We start from the raw sequence: 16,492 nt of genomic DNA, 5'->3' as shown, positions 1-16,492 counted from the left end.
CTTGGTACAATCTAATAAACACCTATACTTTAATCCCATACCCTTCTCATCCTTTTATCTGTATATTTCAATGCATTCCACCGAACAGTGAAAACATTCAATGATATATTTTACGTTAAAAGTACCCCTAACATGTATTACTTTGCTCTGCCACAAAAAATATTTTATAGGAAAAAGTTTGTAAAATAAAGAAAAACTTTAATTGGGTAATAAAAATCATTTATAACTCTGCTACTCATAAATACCCACCATTGTTAACTTGGAGCATTTATTTCCAGTTATTTTCCTACACACTTAAAGATATATACATATTTCTTTTACATTTTTATATCCTGCCTTTTTCAGTAAGTTAACATTATAGTGTGGACATTTGCTCATATCATTACACGTTCTTCAAAACATAATTTTTAATGGTCATATAGTATTAATTATGTGAATAAAATATCATTGAAACATTCACCTACTTACTAGGATCTTAATTTTTCAATATTATAAACAACGTTGGGATGAATAACCATGTACAAGAATCTTTACATGTATCTCAGATTACTTTCTTAGGCTAAATCTTAGAAGCAAAATTCTTGGGTCCAAGGATATTTTTATAGTTCTGGATACATACTGTACCACCAGAAGCATATAGCAGTTTCTTCACTAAGAATGCAAAGCATATACCTTCACTAACAATAGATATTTTCTATACATAATTAGGCAACATATATGTTGTACATATAAAAATCTCTTTTTAACCGATTTCAACATCTTTATAATGTTAAGGCTACGTTATTTTGTCTCCTAAAAGTCAAAATTTTTCAGGTTGAGTCATGAAACAAAATCGAACTACGTGCTATTTTACAACTTAAAAGCAAAATTATATTTTACTCTTAAAATCCTTTCCTTAGTAAAATATGACTTAGGAGGGATACACAGAAATGCGGTTTTGGGGCAAATCACCACGAAGCAGCATTTCCCCATCTGTGCAGTGTTCTTGTGATGTGTTCAACAAAATGTTTTGTAGTTATATAACTTTGGAAAATACCCCCGCTTAAAGGTTCACAATATACATTAGCATATTAAGTAAGGGCTCTGAAGAGTCCTGCAATAAAGATCTGCTTAATTTTGTCTGTTTCAGCATTTTCCAAACTAATATGACCATTGAGAAAACAAAACTGATTATCTTGCCCATCCTACCATGTACCTCAGAGAAAAAACTTTACAAATTTGAGAAAGACCCCTAATAAGGGGATGTCACTCTTTTTTAGTCTACCACCACCCCCAAAATAAGTAAAGCCTTAAGCCCCTTTCTTGTATATGCTGACTCCCTAATAAAAACGACTGTATCTCTGCTTTGTTCGGTGCTGTCATCTATAGTTACTTAAACAGCCCTTGCAACCTGGATAATTTCCACCAATGAGACACATAAACAGACTAATTTTAACTTTTGAGTTCTTTTTTCCTTTCTACAGATGCTGAAGCCTTCATTTAGGGCATCCAGTTCTTCTGAAGGCTGGATTCCCTTGTAAACAACGTAAAATTTCTTTTTAAATTTTTTCCCAACTTTATTGACATGTGATTAACAAAAATTGTATATATTTAGGTTGTACAGCATAATGGTTTTGATATACATATATGCTGTGAAATGATTCCCATAATCAAAGAATATCCTCTAGATATGTTTAAAATATTAGATGATCACAAAAACTAAAGGAAAAAAAACATCATTTTTCATTTTAAAGAGATTTTTAGAAAACTAAAATATAAACTACAATCATTTCTATAAAATCTAAAAATACATTACTTACTGTTGTGTGATGTACAACACATTTACCAAGGTATCGTCATTCATGAATTCCAATTTAGTTGTAGTTAAATTATGAAGAGTAAGAAACTGGGGATGGTCTCTGATATATTCCACATTTTTTAACAAGCTGATCTTCTGCTTTTGAAATTGCCAAAGCATACTGAATGCACATCCCACTTGCTTTTCTGAAAATATAGCTTTGTTTTTTTCAATAAGATCAAATATTTGCTCTTCATCTGTACACTTATTTATCTGAATAATTAATGGTTCGAAACTAAAGGGTCGAAACTGAAACACTCTCCAGGAGAATGGACAAATAGCTCTTAGGCGAAGCATACTGTAAACAATCAGAATGGAAAGAAAAACCTATCTTTTCATTTACATCACAAATTTTCTTAGGTAAAGAAAACCATTTGCAACTAGTAGTCAGGTGCAATATGCTGTTATAAAAATAACTTTTTCCTTCATGTATTTTGCTTCCATTATGGTGACTCCAAATCCATTCCAATATGCAATTTCTGTAAAGAAATTGGTTTAACATGGTTATACTTATATTATTAACATCAAATTAATTCCAAAATTCTAATTAAAGTAACAAGATTTTCTACAGAATTTGTTCTTAGCCTGAACCAGAGAACAGGATCTGATCCAAAACTAAACGTCCAGGAAAAGGGGTTTCCTTCTGAACTCCGTTTTAAAAATGTTAAATCTGACACTTACATAAAATTTTCAAATTTGGCTATAAAAGCAGAAGGGAAAAAAAAATCTCAAATCAAAAGAAGCATCTTTTTAAACAAAAGAACAAAACTGCAATAAGTAAATATATTGCCTTTATAGTTTCTACAAAGAGTAGCCATTAATCCAGAGCCATAATAAAAAACGTTTTTTTCAGAAGGATAATCTCTGGTATATTTGCTTTCAAGATAATTTCTTTCTACTTTTTCCTTGTACACTAAAAGAACTCAAACAGTTTAATTACTATCGACCTTATGTGGGTTTTAAGCAATTAGTCAGATGATTAAAGCCCAATCAAGACACATGAAGAAATCAAGTAATGTAGTTGTGTAGTGAACAACCAACACTAAAGGTATGCCTCAGAATCCTCTCTATGGCTACGCCAAGCTGTCGTACCCAAGAAATATTCAGACAATGTTGGCTACTTTGTCGCAATCTGTACAGCATCCTGACCCAAGCTGACTTTGGTCACACACATACACAAAAAACCCTGCACAAAGCAGTCTCCTGAAAGTGGAATCAGCTCACTGGTTAGAATACCAAGAGGTCAAGTCCCCAGCTAAACGACCTTGGGGAAGGGACAACCAAAGAAGGGACCTTGGGACTATAAATGAGAAGGCGGTTACCCGCCGTGAACAAGTGCAGTGCAGGGTGAACAGCGACACCCTTGGCAAACGGCGGGCATCCTCCGCGCTTGGCACGCAGAGACACTGGACGAATGAATGTGGACTCCGGCTGCCGGCAGGGAGACGGCTCGGCCATGCCCTAGTCCTCCGTGCTCCTGGATATCCAGTACCCGAAAGGAAGCCTCCGTTTCTCAACCGAACCCTGGGTGCCCGGCCCGGGAACGTGCAGCGTGCAAAAAGAAAACCTATCGCCGCCGCCCGGCCCGGACTTGCATGCAAGTTCTTCCCTCAACGCCAGGAAACATTTCTGGAGGATCGCCGGGAGGGCTGGTTACGAGGGCTCAGAACTCAAGGCTCTTCCTGGTCTCCCAGCAGGGACGCAACACGCTCAGCTGTGTCGCGCTCCCGCCTCCCTCACATCCCAGAGTTTTTAGCCTTTCCTCGAAAGACATCACCTTTCCTCCGGTGGTATCCGTTCCCAGACCAGGAAAATAAGGCCGGGCGAGCACAGCGTGCACGGCCAAAGGCACGCACTACATGCCCCAGGGGACGTCGCGGCGAGGTCGGCGGAATAGACGACACTTACGCATTTGGCGGGAATTCTGGGTATTGTAGTTCCTCGCTGAAAGAGACCCGAGCCACACGTCTTAACCTGTTGTTAAGTTACAGGTCCTTAGGGCACGTGTTTCTCATCTATATAAGACTTTCTCCCAGTCCGTGAAAGACTGATATTTCTATGATATACAATAGAAATGAATATTTATAAAAATGAAATTTGAAAACTTAAACATGGAAAAGACACGTGCAGATTTTTATTTCTTGTGTTCAACACGTATGGAATAACTATCGAATGGCTATAAAAGCATCAAACTATTCTCAGTTTCTGTGCTTGTGTCGTGGCACGCAGGTACCAGTCCTAGACCACAAAAATTAACAACTTTATCGAGAAATTATTTGCACACCATACGATTTACCCAGTGTACAATTCAGTGGCTTTTCTTTCTTATTTTTTTTTTTTTAAGAGCATAGGCTCAGTAGTTGTGGCACACAGGCTTTGTTGCTCCGTGGCATGTGGGATCCTCCTGGAGCAGGGATCGAACCCGTGTTCCCTGCATTGGCAGGCGGATTCTCAACCCACTGCGCCACCTAGGAAGCCCAGTGGCTTTTCTTAATTCAGAGCTGTGGAACATCACCATAATCGATTTTCGAATATTTTTATAACTCCAAAAAAACCCCTGTAACAATTCAGCAGTCACTCTCCCCACCCAGCATCCTAGGCAACCACCAATTGCAGAGCACAATTTTGAGTCGCACTGATTTAGATTGTTGGGAACTAGATCCGCTGATGATACATATGAATACTGAGGTTGATCTGCATGCACAGAATAGGAATTTCAGAACAAATGTGAGAAAAAGCATAGGGATGAGACTGAGCATGACCTGTGCCAGTGCCCTTCAGTCAACTACCACCCGGAATACACCTAGAGTTAAAAAAACCTGGAAGTACCGATTGGTTACAACGACACCCTAAAGGGTGTCAAATTAAGAAGGTGTTAGAATTTACTATAGTATTTGGCCTTTTGTTAAGTGATTTGGGGATCTGAGAGGGACTTTTCTCTAGATTGGCTGCTGTCAGAATTTTACTGAGTATCTTCATAAACGTTATCTAGAAGGCAGAAGAAGTGAGGTTGAAGCTGTAATTGGTAAAGAAGCACCCCTCAATCATATTAGCCAAGATAGGTGGATGTGTGGTCATTTTTTTGCAGTTTGGACAATATTCTTGTTTCTGTCCGAGTTCAGGTACGATTACGGACTGGTCTTGTTTTGGTCTTGACCCCCATCAGTCAGAGAGTGACCTTGTCTCATGTTGGTATTCTGTGCAATTGTTACATTCAACAAAATACCAAGACTCAGCTATGAATGCCCGACCAGCTCCTGGCAACAATAAGGCCTAAAAGATAATAAGACAGTTTCTTCACTTGTTAGGGGCTGTTTGTCTCCTTCACACCTGTTTGTGGAATTACAAGGAGACCAACCTAAGGAACAAACAGATGCCAACAGCTTGCCTTCCTCTGGAAACACTGTTCATGTGAGAAAAGAAAATCATTTTTGTTTAGTCACTGTTAGCAACTTTTTTATTTACTTGCAGTCTAGGGCACTCATAACATATATATTTATATACAAATCACACCTGAGACAAAATTAACGCAATAATTTAAATCCACAACCATAAAATTGCATTTTAGCTATTTAAATCATGAAGAAGCATCTTTTACAAGGGCTGACAAATGGTTAGCAAAAAGTGGCTCAGCTTCCTCTTAGCAAATGTTAATGCCCTTCAGCCAAAGACCACCAGGAACCTGCAGTTGATGGATTTCTTGTTACAGCTCAGGAAAATGAACACTGTACGAAACCATGTGGCAGCTAAGTAAAAGTATTAGAAAGAACTTATTAGAGGATTTGGGCTTTGGTGGGTAATTTTGGGGAGGGCCTAAGAAAAAAGAGGTTTGCTTGATCTTGGGTGCTGTCAAGTAACAGGGTAATTATATGATTGGCCACCTTAATAAATTTTAACTATAGAGAAGCCTGACTGAAGCAGGGATAAAGCTAAAATTGGTAAGAAGTAGTATTCACTCATTTAGCAAGAGCAGAATCTTTGGTATTTTGTGCTGCACAGTGAACCTGTCTGATCTTAATGTTCTATGAGACTGCTTATTCCCACAGGAGGACAGTATGCTTTAAACTGTGCCAGATTAGTTTGAAATAACATTGAGGCTTAGCTATGAACATCAGATCAGTTTCCCAGAATCAGGAACTGCATTTTTTTTTCTCACAAGTTAACAAATGCTTTTTCTCCTGGAGTAATTCTGCCAGTAAAAAATGTGTTTGTTGGATATAACACCAAAATTATAGGCACCAAGAGAAAAAATAGGTTAACTGGACTTCATCAAAAAAAAAAAATCTTGTATGCATCAACACTATCAATAGAGGGAAGAGGCAACCCACAGAATGGGAGAAAATATTTGCAAATGATGTATCTTCAGGGAATACTATCCAGAATATGTAAAGAACTCATACAACTCAATGACAAAAAAATTTCTTTAATGAGCAAAGGACTTGAATAGACCTTACTCCATGGCCACAGGCACATGTAAAAATGCTCGACATCCCTAATTATTAGCAAAAATACCAATCAAAACTACAATGAGATGCCACTTCACACCCAATAGCATGGCTATTATTAGAAGAAAATTAGAAAATAAAAAGCGTTGGCAAGATGTGGAAAAATTGGAACCCTTGTGTATTACCAATAAGAATGTAAAATAGTGCAGCCACTGTGGAAAACAGTATGGTGGTTCCTCCAAAAATTAAGCACAGGATTATCACGTAATCTAGCAATTCTACTTTTGGATATATACTGAAAAGAACTGTAGCATAAACTTGAACAGATATTTGTACAGCAATGGTCATAGCAGCATTATTTACAATAGCCAAAAGGTGGAAGCAACCTAAGTATCCACCAACAGATGAATGGATAAAAAAATGCCATATATACATACAACAGACTTTTATTCAAACTTGAAAGGGAAATTTTGACACGTTACAGTATGGATGAACCTTGAAGACAATATTCTAACTGAAATAAGCAAGACACAAAACAACAAATATGATTCCACTCATATTAGGTACCTAGATTAGTCAAATTCATAGAAACAGAAAATAACACAGTGGTTGCCAGAGGTTGGAGGCAAAAGGTAATGGGGAGTTTTTTGATAGGTGGAGTTGCAGTTTCGAAAGAAAAAACAAGTTCTGGAGACTAATTGCATAACAACCTGAATGTACTTAACACTACCAAACTGCACACTTGAAAATGGTTAAGATGGTAAATTTTATGTTTTGTATATTTTACAATTTTTAAAAAAGGATTCAGGCCTCTCTCACCTTCTGAGATGGCCCAAACTCTGTGTGTGGAGTGTGTTTCTCTCTAAATAAATCTTCTTATGTATAAAAAAAAAAAAAAAAGGATTCAATAGAAAAATGGCCAACCTCACTGGTAATCAGGAAATTACAATGATACCATTCTTTCACCCATTAAATTGGCAAAAACTGGAAAGACCAAAAACAACTTCCATGGGAGAAAATAGCCACTTTCATACAACCTTGAAGTGTTACAACCTTTCAGGATACTAATCACCCCTACATGTCACAAGTAAAAGTGTACGTACTCTGTGACCCAATAATCTCACTTCTGGCTATCTTTCCTACAGATTTATAAGCCTCGATATATGAGCATATACCTAAAAGCATGTTTATTACAGTATTGTTTGTATTAACCAAAACTTGAAACAACTGAAATGTCCAATAGGAGAATGGCTAGATAAATTATAGTATGTCCATACTATGGAACGCTGTGTAGATATCAAAGATGTTCATAATATATTTTTATGCAAATGAAAGCATAATATGTAACATGTCTGATGTGATCTCATTTTTGTCAACGGGAGGAAAGAAGGATACTAAATAGGGATTTTTAATGTTAGAATAGGAATAGAGAAGAGTTTCACTGGATAACTCAAGGAAATGTAATTGGAAAGGGTTAGGGGCTATTACTAAATTTTAAATCTCTACAGAATGTTCAAATTTATACAACTGCTTATATTACTGTGAAATATATATGACAATAGGCATGCATTTTAAACAAGTTAAACATAATATTGGTGATATAATAGAAAATTAGAACAAACAATCGTTTACTTATCTATGGGTAGAAGCAAAAATCTTCATTGTTATAAAGTAAAGGTAGGTTAATTGTAGTAGTCCAGCACACCTACTTCCCCTCTTTTGGTATCAGACTCCATACCTCACACTACAAAGACTAAAATGACCCAGGCTAGACCAAATCTTGTACTACCTCAGGCCCATGGCCTATTCGATGGGTAATGATGTCTGCTGTAATGAATAAAGCCAAATATCAGTAGCTTAACCTATAGAATTTGATTTCTCAATCCTATCACATTACACTATGGGTATCCCTGGTCAGTGAAGGACTTTTCTCCACACAGATTCAGGAAACTAGATTTCTTCAATAATCTCCCAAGGCCTTAAAATATTCCAGATTCAACTGATGGAAACAGAAAGAGATGACATGGAAAGGCATAGCACTTCATAAACATCTTGGTCTGGATGTAATACACATCATTTTCATTCACTTTCCACTGATGAGAAGTATTCACATATCCTTACTTAGATGCAAGAAAACAGTTCTTAGCAGGACAGACATTTTCCAGTGACACCCCTCGCTTCGTAAGTGGAAGCACAAATTTTGGGGATGTCGCTGCAATGTTAATCAAAGACCTCTCTGGCACTTTGTAATTGTATCTGGCAGAGACTTTGATTATTAAGATGTGAGGTAGCCTCTTGAGGGAGTCAAGAGAATGAAGTCAAAAAACAGGTAAGTAGAACTGGACAAAAGTTCCATGACATTCCATCTGTTTTTTCCTTCTCTGTATTAGTTACACATTGGTGTATAATATACATGCCCAAACTTAATGGAAAAAAAATAACATTTATTATCCCACAGCTTCTGTGGATCAGAAATTCGGAAGTAGCTTAGCTAAATACTTCTGGCTCACAGTTTCTCATGTAATTGAAGTCAGATGTCAACAAGGACTGCAGTTATTTGAAGTCTTGGCTGAGGCTGGAGGATTGCTTTTACTTTTTTATTTTTTAATATTTACTTACTTATGTATTTTGGCTGTGCCGGGTCTTAGTTGAGGCACGCAGGATCTTCGTTACAGCATGCAGACTGTTAGTTGCGGCATACATGCGGGATCTAGTTCCCAAACCAAGGATAGAACCTGGGCCCCCTGCATTGGGAGCACAGAGTCTTACCCACCGGGCCACCAGGGAAGTCCCAGGATAGTTTTTAAATGGCTCACTCACACGGCTGTTGGCAGGAGGCCTCAGTTCCTGCATGACTTTTTCCAGGAAGCCTGTTTCTTGCCACATGGGACTCTCCACAGTCTGCTTGAGTGTTTTAAAGACATGGCAGCTGATTTCCCCTAGAGTGAGTGATCCAAGAAACACAGCAAGGAGGAAATCAAAATGCTCTTATGACCTAGTCTCCAAAATCACAAACTTAGTCATTGGAAGAAAGTCACATTAAAGAACTTATGGACATGTTTTTAAAGCCACCACAGTATCCAACAGTTTTGTTTCATGAAGCAATACATTCCCAATTTTACCTAAGCTACTTCAATCTGGGCTTCTCTTATTTGAAAATGAGAGCTCTCACTAATACTGGAATCAAAAGGCACATACAACAAAAGTATTGTACAACCACTTCAGAAAACTCATTGGCAGAGAGTAGCATAGACATATATACGCTACCAACTGTAAAACAGCTAGTGGGAAGTTGCTGTATAACAAAGGGAGATCAACTCGATGATGGGTGATGCCTTAGAGGGCCAGGACAGGGAGGGTGGGAGGCAGTCGCGGGAGGGAGGGGATATGGGGATGTATGTATAAATACAGCTGATTCACTTTGGTGTAACTCAAAAAACTGGTACAAGAGTGTAAGGCAATTATATTCCAATAAAGAAAGAAAGGAAAGAAAGAAGGAAAGAAAGGAAGGAAGGAAGGAAGGAAGGAAGGAAGGAAGGAAGGAAGGAAGGAAGAAAGAAAGAAATTAGAAAGAAAGAAAGAAAGAAAAAGAGAGAGAAAGAGAGAAAGAAAGAAAGAAAGAAAGAAAGAAAGAAAGAAAGAAAGAATGAAAGAAAGAAAGGAAGGAAGAAAAAGAAAGGGAATTCCTGTCAAAAAATAAATAATATAAATTAAATATTAAAATAAGGTATAAACAAAAAAAAAAAAAAAGAAAAAGAAGAAGAAAACTCACTGGCAATATCTACCAAAGCTGATTCTATCCACACCCTAAGATCTAACAATTTCATTCCTAGGTATATTCCCATCATACATGCAAAATATATGTGCTCCAATATACCAGATTCAAGAACGTTCATAAAAACTTTATTCATGGACTTCCTAGGTGGTGCTGTGGTTAAGAATTCACCTGCCAATGCAGAGGACACAGGTTCGATCCCTGCTCCAGGAAGATCTCACATGCCTCAGAGCAACTAAGCCTGTGCACCACAGCTATTGAGCCTGCGCTCTAGAGCCCGTAAGCCACAACTATTGAGCCCAAGTGCCACAACGACTGAAGCCTGCACACCTAGAGCCCGTGCTCTGCAACAAGAGAAGCCACACCACAATGAGGAGCCCATGCACCACAATGAAGAGTAGCCCCTGCTTGCCTCAACCAGAGAAAGCCCATGTGCAGCAATGAAGACCCAATGCAGCCAATAAATAAATAAAATAAATTTATTTTTAAAAAAACTTTATTCATAATATCTAAAACTCAAAAAAACCACAAATATCCATCTAAAGTAGAATGGATAAATAAATTGTGCAATGCCCATTGTGGTGGTTAATTTTATGTGTCAACTTGACTGGGCCAAGAGCTACCCAGATAAACCTTGTTTTTAGGTGCGTCTGTGTATCCGGATGAGATTAGCATTTGAACTGGTGGACTCAGTAAAGTAGACTGCCCTCCCCAAGGTGAGTGGGCATTATCCAATCCATGGAGGGCTTTAACAGAACAAGAAGGCACAGGAAGGAGGGAATCACCCCCTTTGCTTCCCACCTGGCTGCCTAAGCTTGGGACATTGATCCTCTGCCCTTGGACTGGGATTTTCACCACCAGCTCCCCTGGATCTGGACCTTGGACTGGAATTACACCACCGGCTTTTCAGAGTCTTTAGCTTGCAGACAGCAGATTGCAAGAATTCTCAGCCTTCATAATCACATGAGCCAATTCTTCATAATAATTATTTTCCTATATATGTATCCTGTTCCTTCTGTTTCTCTGGAGAACCCCAACTAATACACACATATAATGGAGTACTATACAAACATTAGAAAGAACAAACTATTGTTGCATGCAGCAATATTGATAATCTCACAAACACAACACTGAGCAAAAAAGCCAGCTAAAAATGAATATATATGCATAATTCCATTTATATAAGTTTCTAAAACAGACAAAACTAATATATGCTGATGGAGCTCCGAATAGAAGTTATCTTTGATATGGGTGGGGGAGGGTGGGGTGATAGCATTATTTGTGGAGGTATGAGGAGGGCTTCTGGGATGCTGATATTGCTCTATGTCTTAATCTAGTGAAGGTTACACCTGTACGTTCACTTTGTAAAACTGTATGAAACTATACTTATGGTTTATGAATATATGTTAAACTTTAGTTTTAAAATCCTACCTTTAAAAAAGGCATACAAAATAAGTTAAGGGCTAACTGAAGTCCCCCCCTTGAAATCCTGTTTTAATGATTACAAAATTTTTTTCTTTAAATCTGCTAATAAAAGTGACCTAGGGACTTCCCTGGCGGTCCAGTGGTTAGGACTTTGCCTTCCAATGCAGCGGGTGGGGGGCCCGACCCTGGTTGGGGAGCTGAGATCGCACATGCCTTGTGGATCCCTGGCCAAAAAACCTAAAACATAAAATAGAAGCAATATTGTAACAAATTCAATAAAGACTTTAAAAAAAAGAGTTAATTTCTAAAAATAAAAGGGGGGGAGCCCTAAGTAACAGTTCACCTATAAGTACTAGAGTCTAAATGTATTTCAAAACACTAGCAACATCACAGCAAATCTTGTCTGCTCATAGTGTAGAATGGTCACACAAAGTAATTATGCAAATAACTATCTTTTAATGGGATATGTGGCCCAGACTTAATTTTCTATTAAAATAACTCTTCTTATTTCTGGACACATGCCAATACTACATTTCTCAGTACCTTGTAATTGGCTTTGGCCATGTGATTAAGTTTTTGTTGATGGAATTAGAGCCAAAGTGGCATGTATTAATTCCTGGTTTAGGCCTTAAGAGATAACCTCTTTCCTTTTCCTGCCAGCTGAAACCCAAGGCAATACAATGTCAAGGCCCTGGAGTATGTTGGAATTGCATATAAGGAACTCAAGCTCCTAAATGACTATATGGAGTAGAGCTGCCCTGTGATCTGGCCCACTCACCTCAGATCTGTTATGTAAGAGAGAAATAAATCCTTTGTCCTTTAAGCCATCATATTGTTGGAGATAACAATACTTCCTTTTACTTGCAACAGCTTCCTTCTTGGAACAATAAATCCATGTCCAATCCTATTTGGAAAAGTTTTGGATTTCACAGACCAATGAAATATCAACATGTTTGGGAACCAGCAAAGCACGCCAATTTTTCATTTGTTCAAGTAAGGACATCTAGAGAAAGAAAACCCTCCACCTTCTGTAACCATCTAAGAAAAGGTGACAAACAATTGGGATTGGACCTGGGGCCCCAACAGTGAGAGCACTGAGTCCTAACCACTGGACCACCAGGGAATTCCCCCCAAAACAACTCTTCTTAAGAAAAGAGCAGTGAAAACTTTGTCATGGTTCAGCACCAGCCACCAGTGCCTGAATGGACATTTGTAATGCTGCTTCAAAACTTCTTACAAGACTCTCCTAAAATCTGACCATTTAAAATGTATACTAATCTAAGTACTTATTAATATTTTATTATTAAATAATTCTTCAGTCACTTCATCTAAAAGTCTATCTCTACAAAGACAGTATATCCTAGAACAAGACTAATAATGTCACCTTTGTACATCTCAAAATGTTAACTATGGTATAATCTGTAGTATATCCTCAAAGATGTCTCTGACTGAATGGGTGAGAAAGAGGGAGAATATACGAATGTTACACCAATGTCACACATTACCTCTACCAGTAAGCAGAAATCTAAGAAATAAATCTGTATATCATAGCTAAATAAAAATATATTCTGAAGGAAGCTGAACAAAAATCATACAAACCAACGCTCAACAAATCTATCTTAACATTGTACTCGATATAAATTGGATTTTTTTTTTAAAAATTTATTTAATTGTCTGTGTTGGGTCTTTTTTTGCTATGCGCAGGCTTTCTTTAGTTGCGGTGAGTGGAGGCTTCTCTTGTTGCGAAACACAGGCTCTAGGCGTGTGGGCTTCAGTAGTTGCAGCACATGGGCTCAGTAGTTGTGGCTCACAGGCTGTAATGAGCAGGCTCAATAGTTGTGGCACACGGGCTTAGTTGCTCCGCGGCATGTGGCATCTTCCTGGAGTAGGGGTGGAACCCGTGTCCCCTGCATTGGCAGGCGGATTCTTAACCACTGCACCACCTAGGAAGCCCTATAAATCGGATTTTTAAAGGTATTGCAGAATTGCCCTCCTTATCGCAAAGTGTAAATTCATACAACCTCTGAACTGTTCAAAGATGAGTATGCTGCTAGTCTCCTGCAATGAAGGTAATGGCTTAAAAGTGACAGGGATTGTCCTCTCAGTTTTACAGCTAATAAAATTGGTGAAGACCCTTAAATGTACCACATACCCAACTGTTATTGTAATTACTAATTTACCTAAGGTAATTTGCCTAAGGTAAATGAGTGAAAATTTTAAATGATTGTAAGAACGTTCTTATCATACAATAATAAAATCTAAGTCCTCTTAGCTCTTTCCTTTAAAACACGCTCACCCCATATCTCCACAATGATTGCCGCCAACTCCCCTGAATAGCAAGGGGAATTAATTCTAACAATTTAGGTATTCTTAACCTGCTAAAACAATTAAAATAACAACACATGTCCTAAAATAGTGTTCTCCCCAGAGAACACTGGATTTGGAGTCAAAGCCTTGCTTTGGTATTTAGGAACAGTGTGTTTGGGAAGGAGACACTTATTTCCCTGAGCCTCAATTTATCTGTGAAACAAGGATAATAACCTATATCATGGGGTTGCCGTGAGAATATTTAAAAAGACAACAAAGAGCGTCAATGCCCTTTATAATGTCCTCCTTTCTTCAAACAGCACTTTGTTCATTTCTGTTTTTTAAAACTGTGTCCTAGCGTTAATTGGAAGCTGACCTGGAAGCTCCTTGAAGGTAGGGTCTCCTTCCCAATACCCTGGCAGAGGATCAATAAATGTTTATTAAGTAAAGCACTTCATTTCACGAACGACATGGCATTCTGATGGTCACAAACGTTCTCAATCAAGTCACGCAGAAAGCATTAAGTTACCTACAAACCAGGCGTTTAACAGGCACCCAAATCCTAGAACTCCAGGGAGGGTGAAGTGACGCAAGCAAGGGATCACCAGGAGATGCGGGCCACCGGGCCGTGACGTACTTCCGACGCGACGCTTTGCCTCCACGCCGGGACTGGGTTGTGGGGGGAGGGAGGCGGTTAGTGGGCTTTAGCGCCTTTTCTGGCGGCGGCAGATTTGAAGCGCTTTAAAGGATCGGACCCCGAGAAGAGGAGCCTGTGCTGGTGCAAGTAGGTGGCGCGGGGCCCGTGTCGGTGGTGTCCTTTGCAGCCGTGCCGGAGGACGAGAGCGGGAAGGGCCCGAGGGGCGGAGCCGGCGCGGTAGGCCCAGGCCGACTAAACCGTCTTCCCCTCGTGGTATCGGGAATGCCCGGTCCTAGAGGGAGCCCCCAAGGACCGCGGCGCCAGCTTTCCAGCTGTTGCGGCTGGAGAAGGCTTCCAGTGGAGCCTCCGCGGCCTGGGAAACGACCCTCCCCTTGCCAGCCCCCGCCCTCTCCACTCGGGCGCACACCTCCCTCCCTGACGCATTTTGCCGCACAAGCTGTAATATGGCGGCAGCGACGGCGGCCTGAACTCTTAGAGAGCCGGGGTGATTTTGATGCTTCAAAATCGTAAGACTAAGCACGAATGCGGGGTAGGTGGGAGGATAGGTGGGGAAGCGGGGGGCGTTACCAGCCGTCCTGTCAGAGTAGGGTTGGAGAGTAGCAGGCGAGGAGCCTGGATCTCAGGGGTTGAGATTAGACTGAAGACAGGCTTCCCCCCTGCTGCGACCTTTTCCTCTCACAGGCGGTTATCGTGCGTGGTGGAGTGGCACAGGCCACTTAGTTCTCCTAAAACTTGAATCCAGGCTCTTCCCTTCTCATCCCAGGGCTGACTGCAAGTTCTCCCACGTTGCCGAGGAGCTGTGAGCAGCACAGGCCTTTTAGGAGGAGATAATTACTCTTTTGGAGGAAGGGATGGCTTCGGAGCTCCATATGTCTTGGGGGAAGTGTGCGAATTTGTCTCATTTTTAGTCTTTTAAGGTGCTGAATCGAGGTCTGCGGGAATGGAAAACTCTCAGTCGCTTTGGAAATGTAAAAGAACCATTTTGTGCATTGATGTTATTTTCTTCCCACCACAGTACTTTATGCAGGACGAAGTTTTTGCAGTAGTGATCAGAAATACATCCAAGGAACAATTAAATGTTGTGGAAATTAGGGGGTACGTTCATTTTAGGTAGCTAAAACCAGATAGAGAAGTATGTGAATTCGTCTGTGGATTACCGTTTGGCAAAGGATGGCCGGTAACTTCCCGGTTTGTACAGATGATGGAGAGGGGCGTGTGTAAACATCTTTGAAATCGCGATATAAAATCCAGAAAAGGCACAGTTATCTGCAATGGCAGTTTCATTCATATTTTTTACGTATCCAAAAATATACCGGTTTTATCTCCCGCCCTTCCTTTTTTTTAGGTTAACCATTTGACATGGGATTATTTCTGTAAGAAATTACACACTTCTGTCTTAAACAGAACTCATTTTGCATTGTTTTCTTTATGATTCAGGATTATTAGTGCCCTGAGATCCTAATGGGTTTTTTCTTGTAGTAGGATTCTGTGCTTTTTTTGTTTGTTTGTTTAGATTTTGTTTTTTAATTTTGTTTACCATTTTAAGGTTTTTGTCTTTGCAGGCTGTTGTCAGGTTGCCTTCCCCTGCTGTCAGTGGTGTACAACAAATATGCAAACTTCCTAGGTTAGAAACTTTGGATTTGTTTCCGGCCCAGCCATCTTTCTGAACCTCATTTTTTTTTTCATCTATAAAATGATACTTTGATTTCAGACATTCATCAGCTGTGGGCTTCAGAAATAAATATTCAGGTTTGTTAAAATTCTGTGTGAAATCAGTTTTCTGTAAGAACTTAGCGGTTCTCCTATGAATGAAGTGAAGAGCATACGTTACATTTATTGTGACTTATTAAAGGCCTTTCATTTTTCGTGCTTGTTACTGTGGTCTTGCAGTATCAGTGGCCTCTAAGTAAAGTCTTTGTCCTTTTGATATTTTGCATATTTTACATTAGATTTCCTGTCAGGCAGCATCCATTCTCTATGCAGAGGGAAATTGGTAGCCATTCATAGTAGGATGAACTAGTTCTATGAGTTATCAGGACACCATC

At 39.3% G+C, this 16,492-nt stretch overlaps 2 protein-coding genes across 7 annotated transcripts in view; one reads left to right on the top strand and one right to left on the bottom strand.

Annotated features, from left to right (window-relative positions):
• Positions 1 to 14,441, bottom strand: part of FASTKD1 (FAST kinase domains 1) — a 39,915-nt gene extending 25,474 nt beyond the window's left edge. The window contains exons 1-4 of one of the 2 annotated variants that reach the window (XM_057745748.1): positions 14,323 to 14,441; positions 9,103 to 9,221; positions 8,902 to 8,992; positions 1,800 to 2,316 (exon numbers count right to left, since the gene is read on the bottom strand). In XM_057745748.1, coding sequence (XP_057601731.1) covers positions 1,800 to 2,134 — 335 coding nt within the window. In that variant the 5' untranslated portion in view covers positions 2,135 to 2,316; positions 8,902 to 8,992; positions 9,103 to 9,221; positions 14,323 to 14,441. Of the gene's footprint in view, positions 1 to 1,799; positions 2,317 to 3,614; positions 3,687 to 8,901; positions 8,993 to 9,102; positions 9,222 to 14,322 lie in introns of those variants that run through there. The other variant, XM_057745747.1, reaches the window with a different exon arrangement.
• The window catches only part of PPIG (peptidylprolyl isomerase G), a 39,235-nt gene continuing 37,180 nt past the window's right edge, over positions 14,438 to 16,492 (top strand). The window contains exons 1-3 of one of the 5 annotated variants that reach the window (XM_057745749.1): positions 14,449 to 14,573; positions 15,211 to 15,415; positions 16,010 to 16,196. The gene's annotated coding sequence lies outside the window, so the exon portion shown is untranslated. Of the gene's footprint in view, positions 14,574 to 14,876; positions 14,954 to 15,210; positions 15,416 to 16,009; positions 16,197 to 16,492 lie in introns of those variants that run through there. The other 4 variants (XM_057745752.1, XM_057745750.1, XM_057745754.1 and 1 more) reach the window with 4 other exon arrangements.

Source organism: Hippopotamus amphibius, chromosome 8, assembly GCF_030028045.1.
Source record: "Hippopotamus amphibius kiboko isolate mHipAmp2 chromosome 8, mHipAmp2.hap2, whole genome shotgun sequence".
NCBI lineage: Eukaryota > Metazoa > Chordata > Mammalia > Artiodactyla > Hippopotamidae > Hippopotamus > Hippopotamus amphibius.
This window is presented reverse-complemented; position numbering and strand designations above follow the sequence as displayed.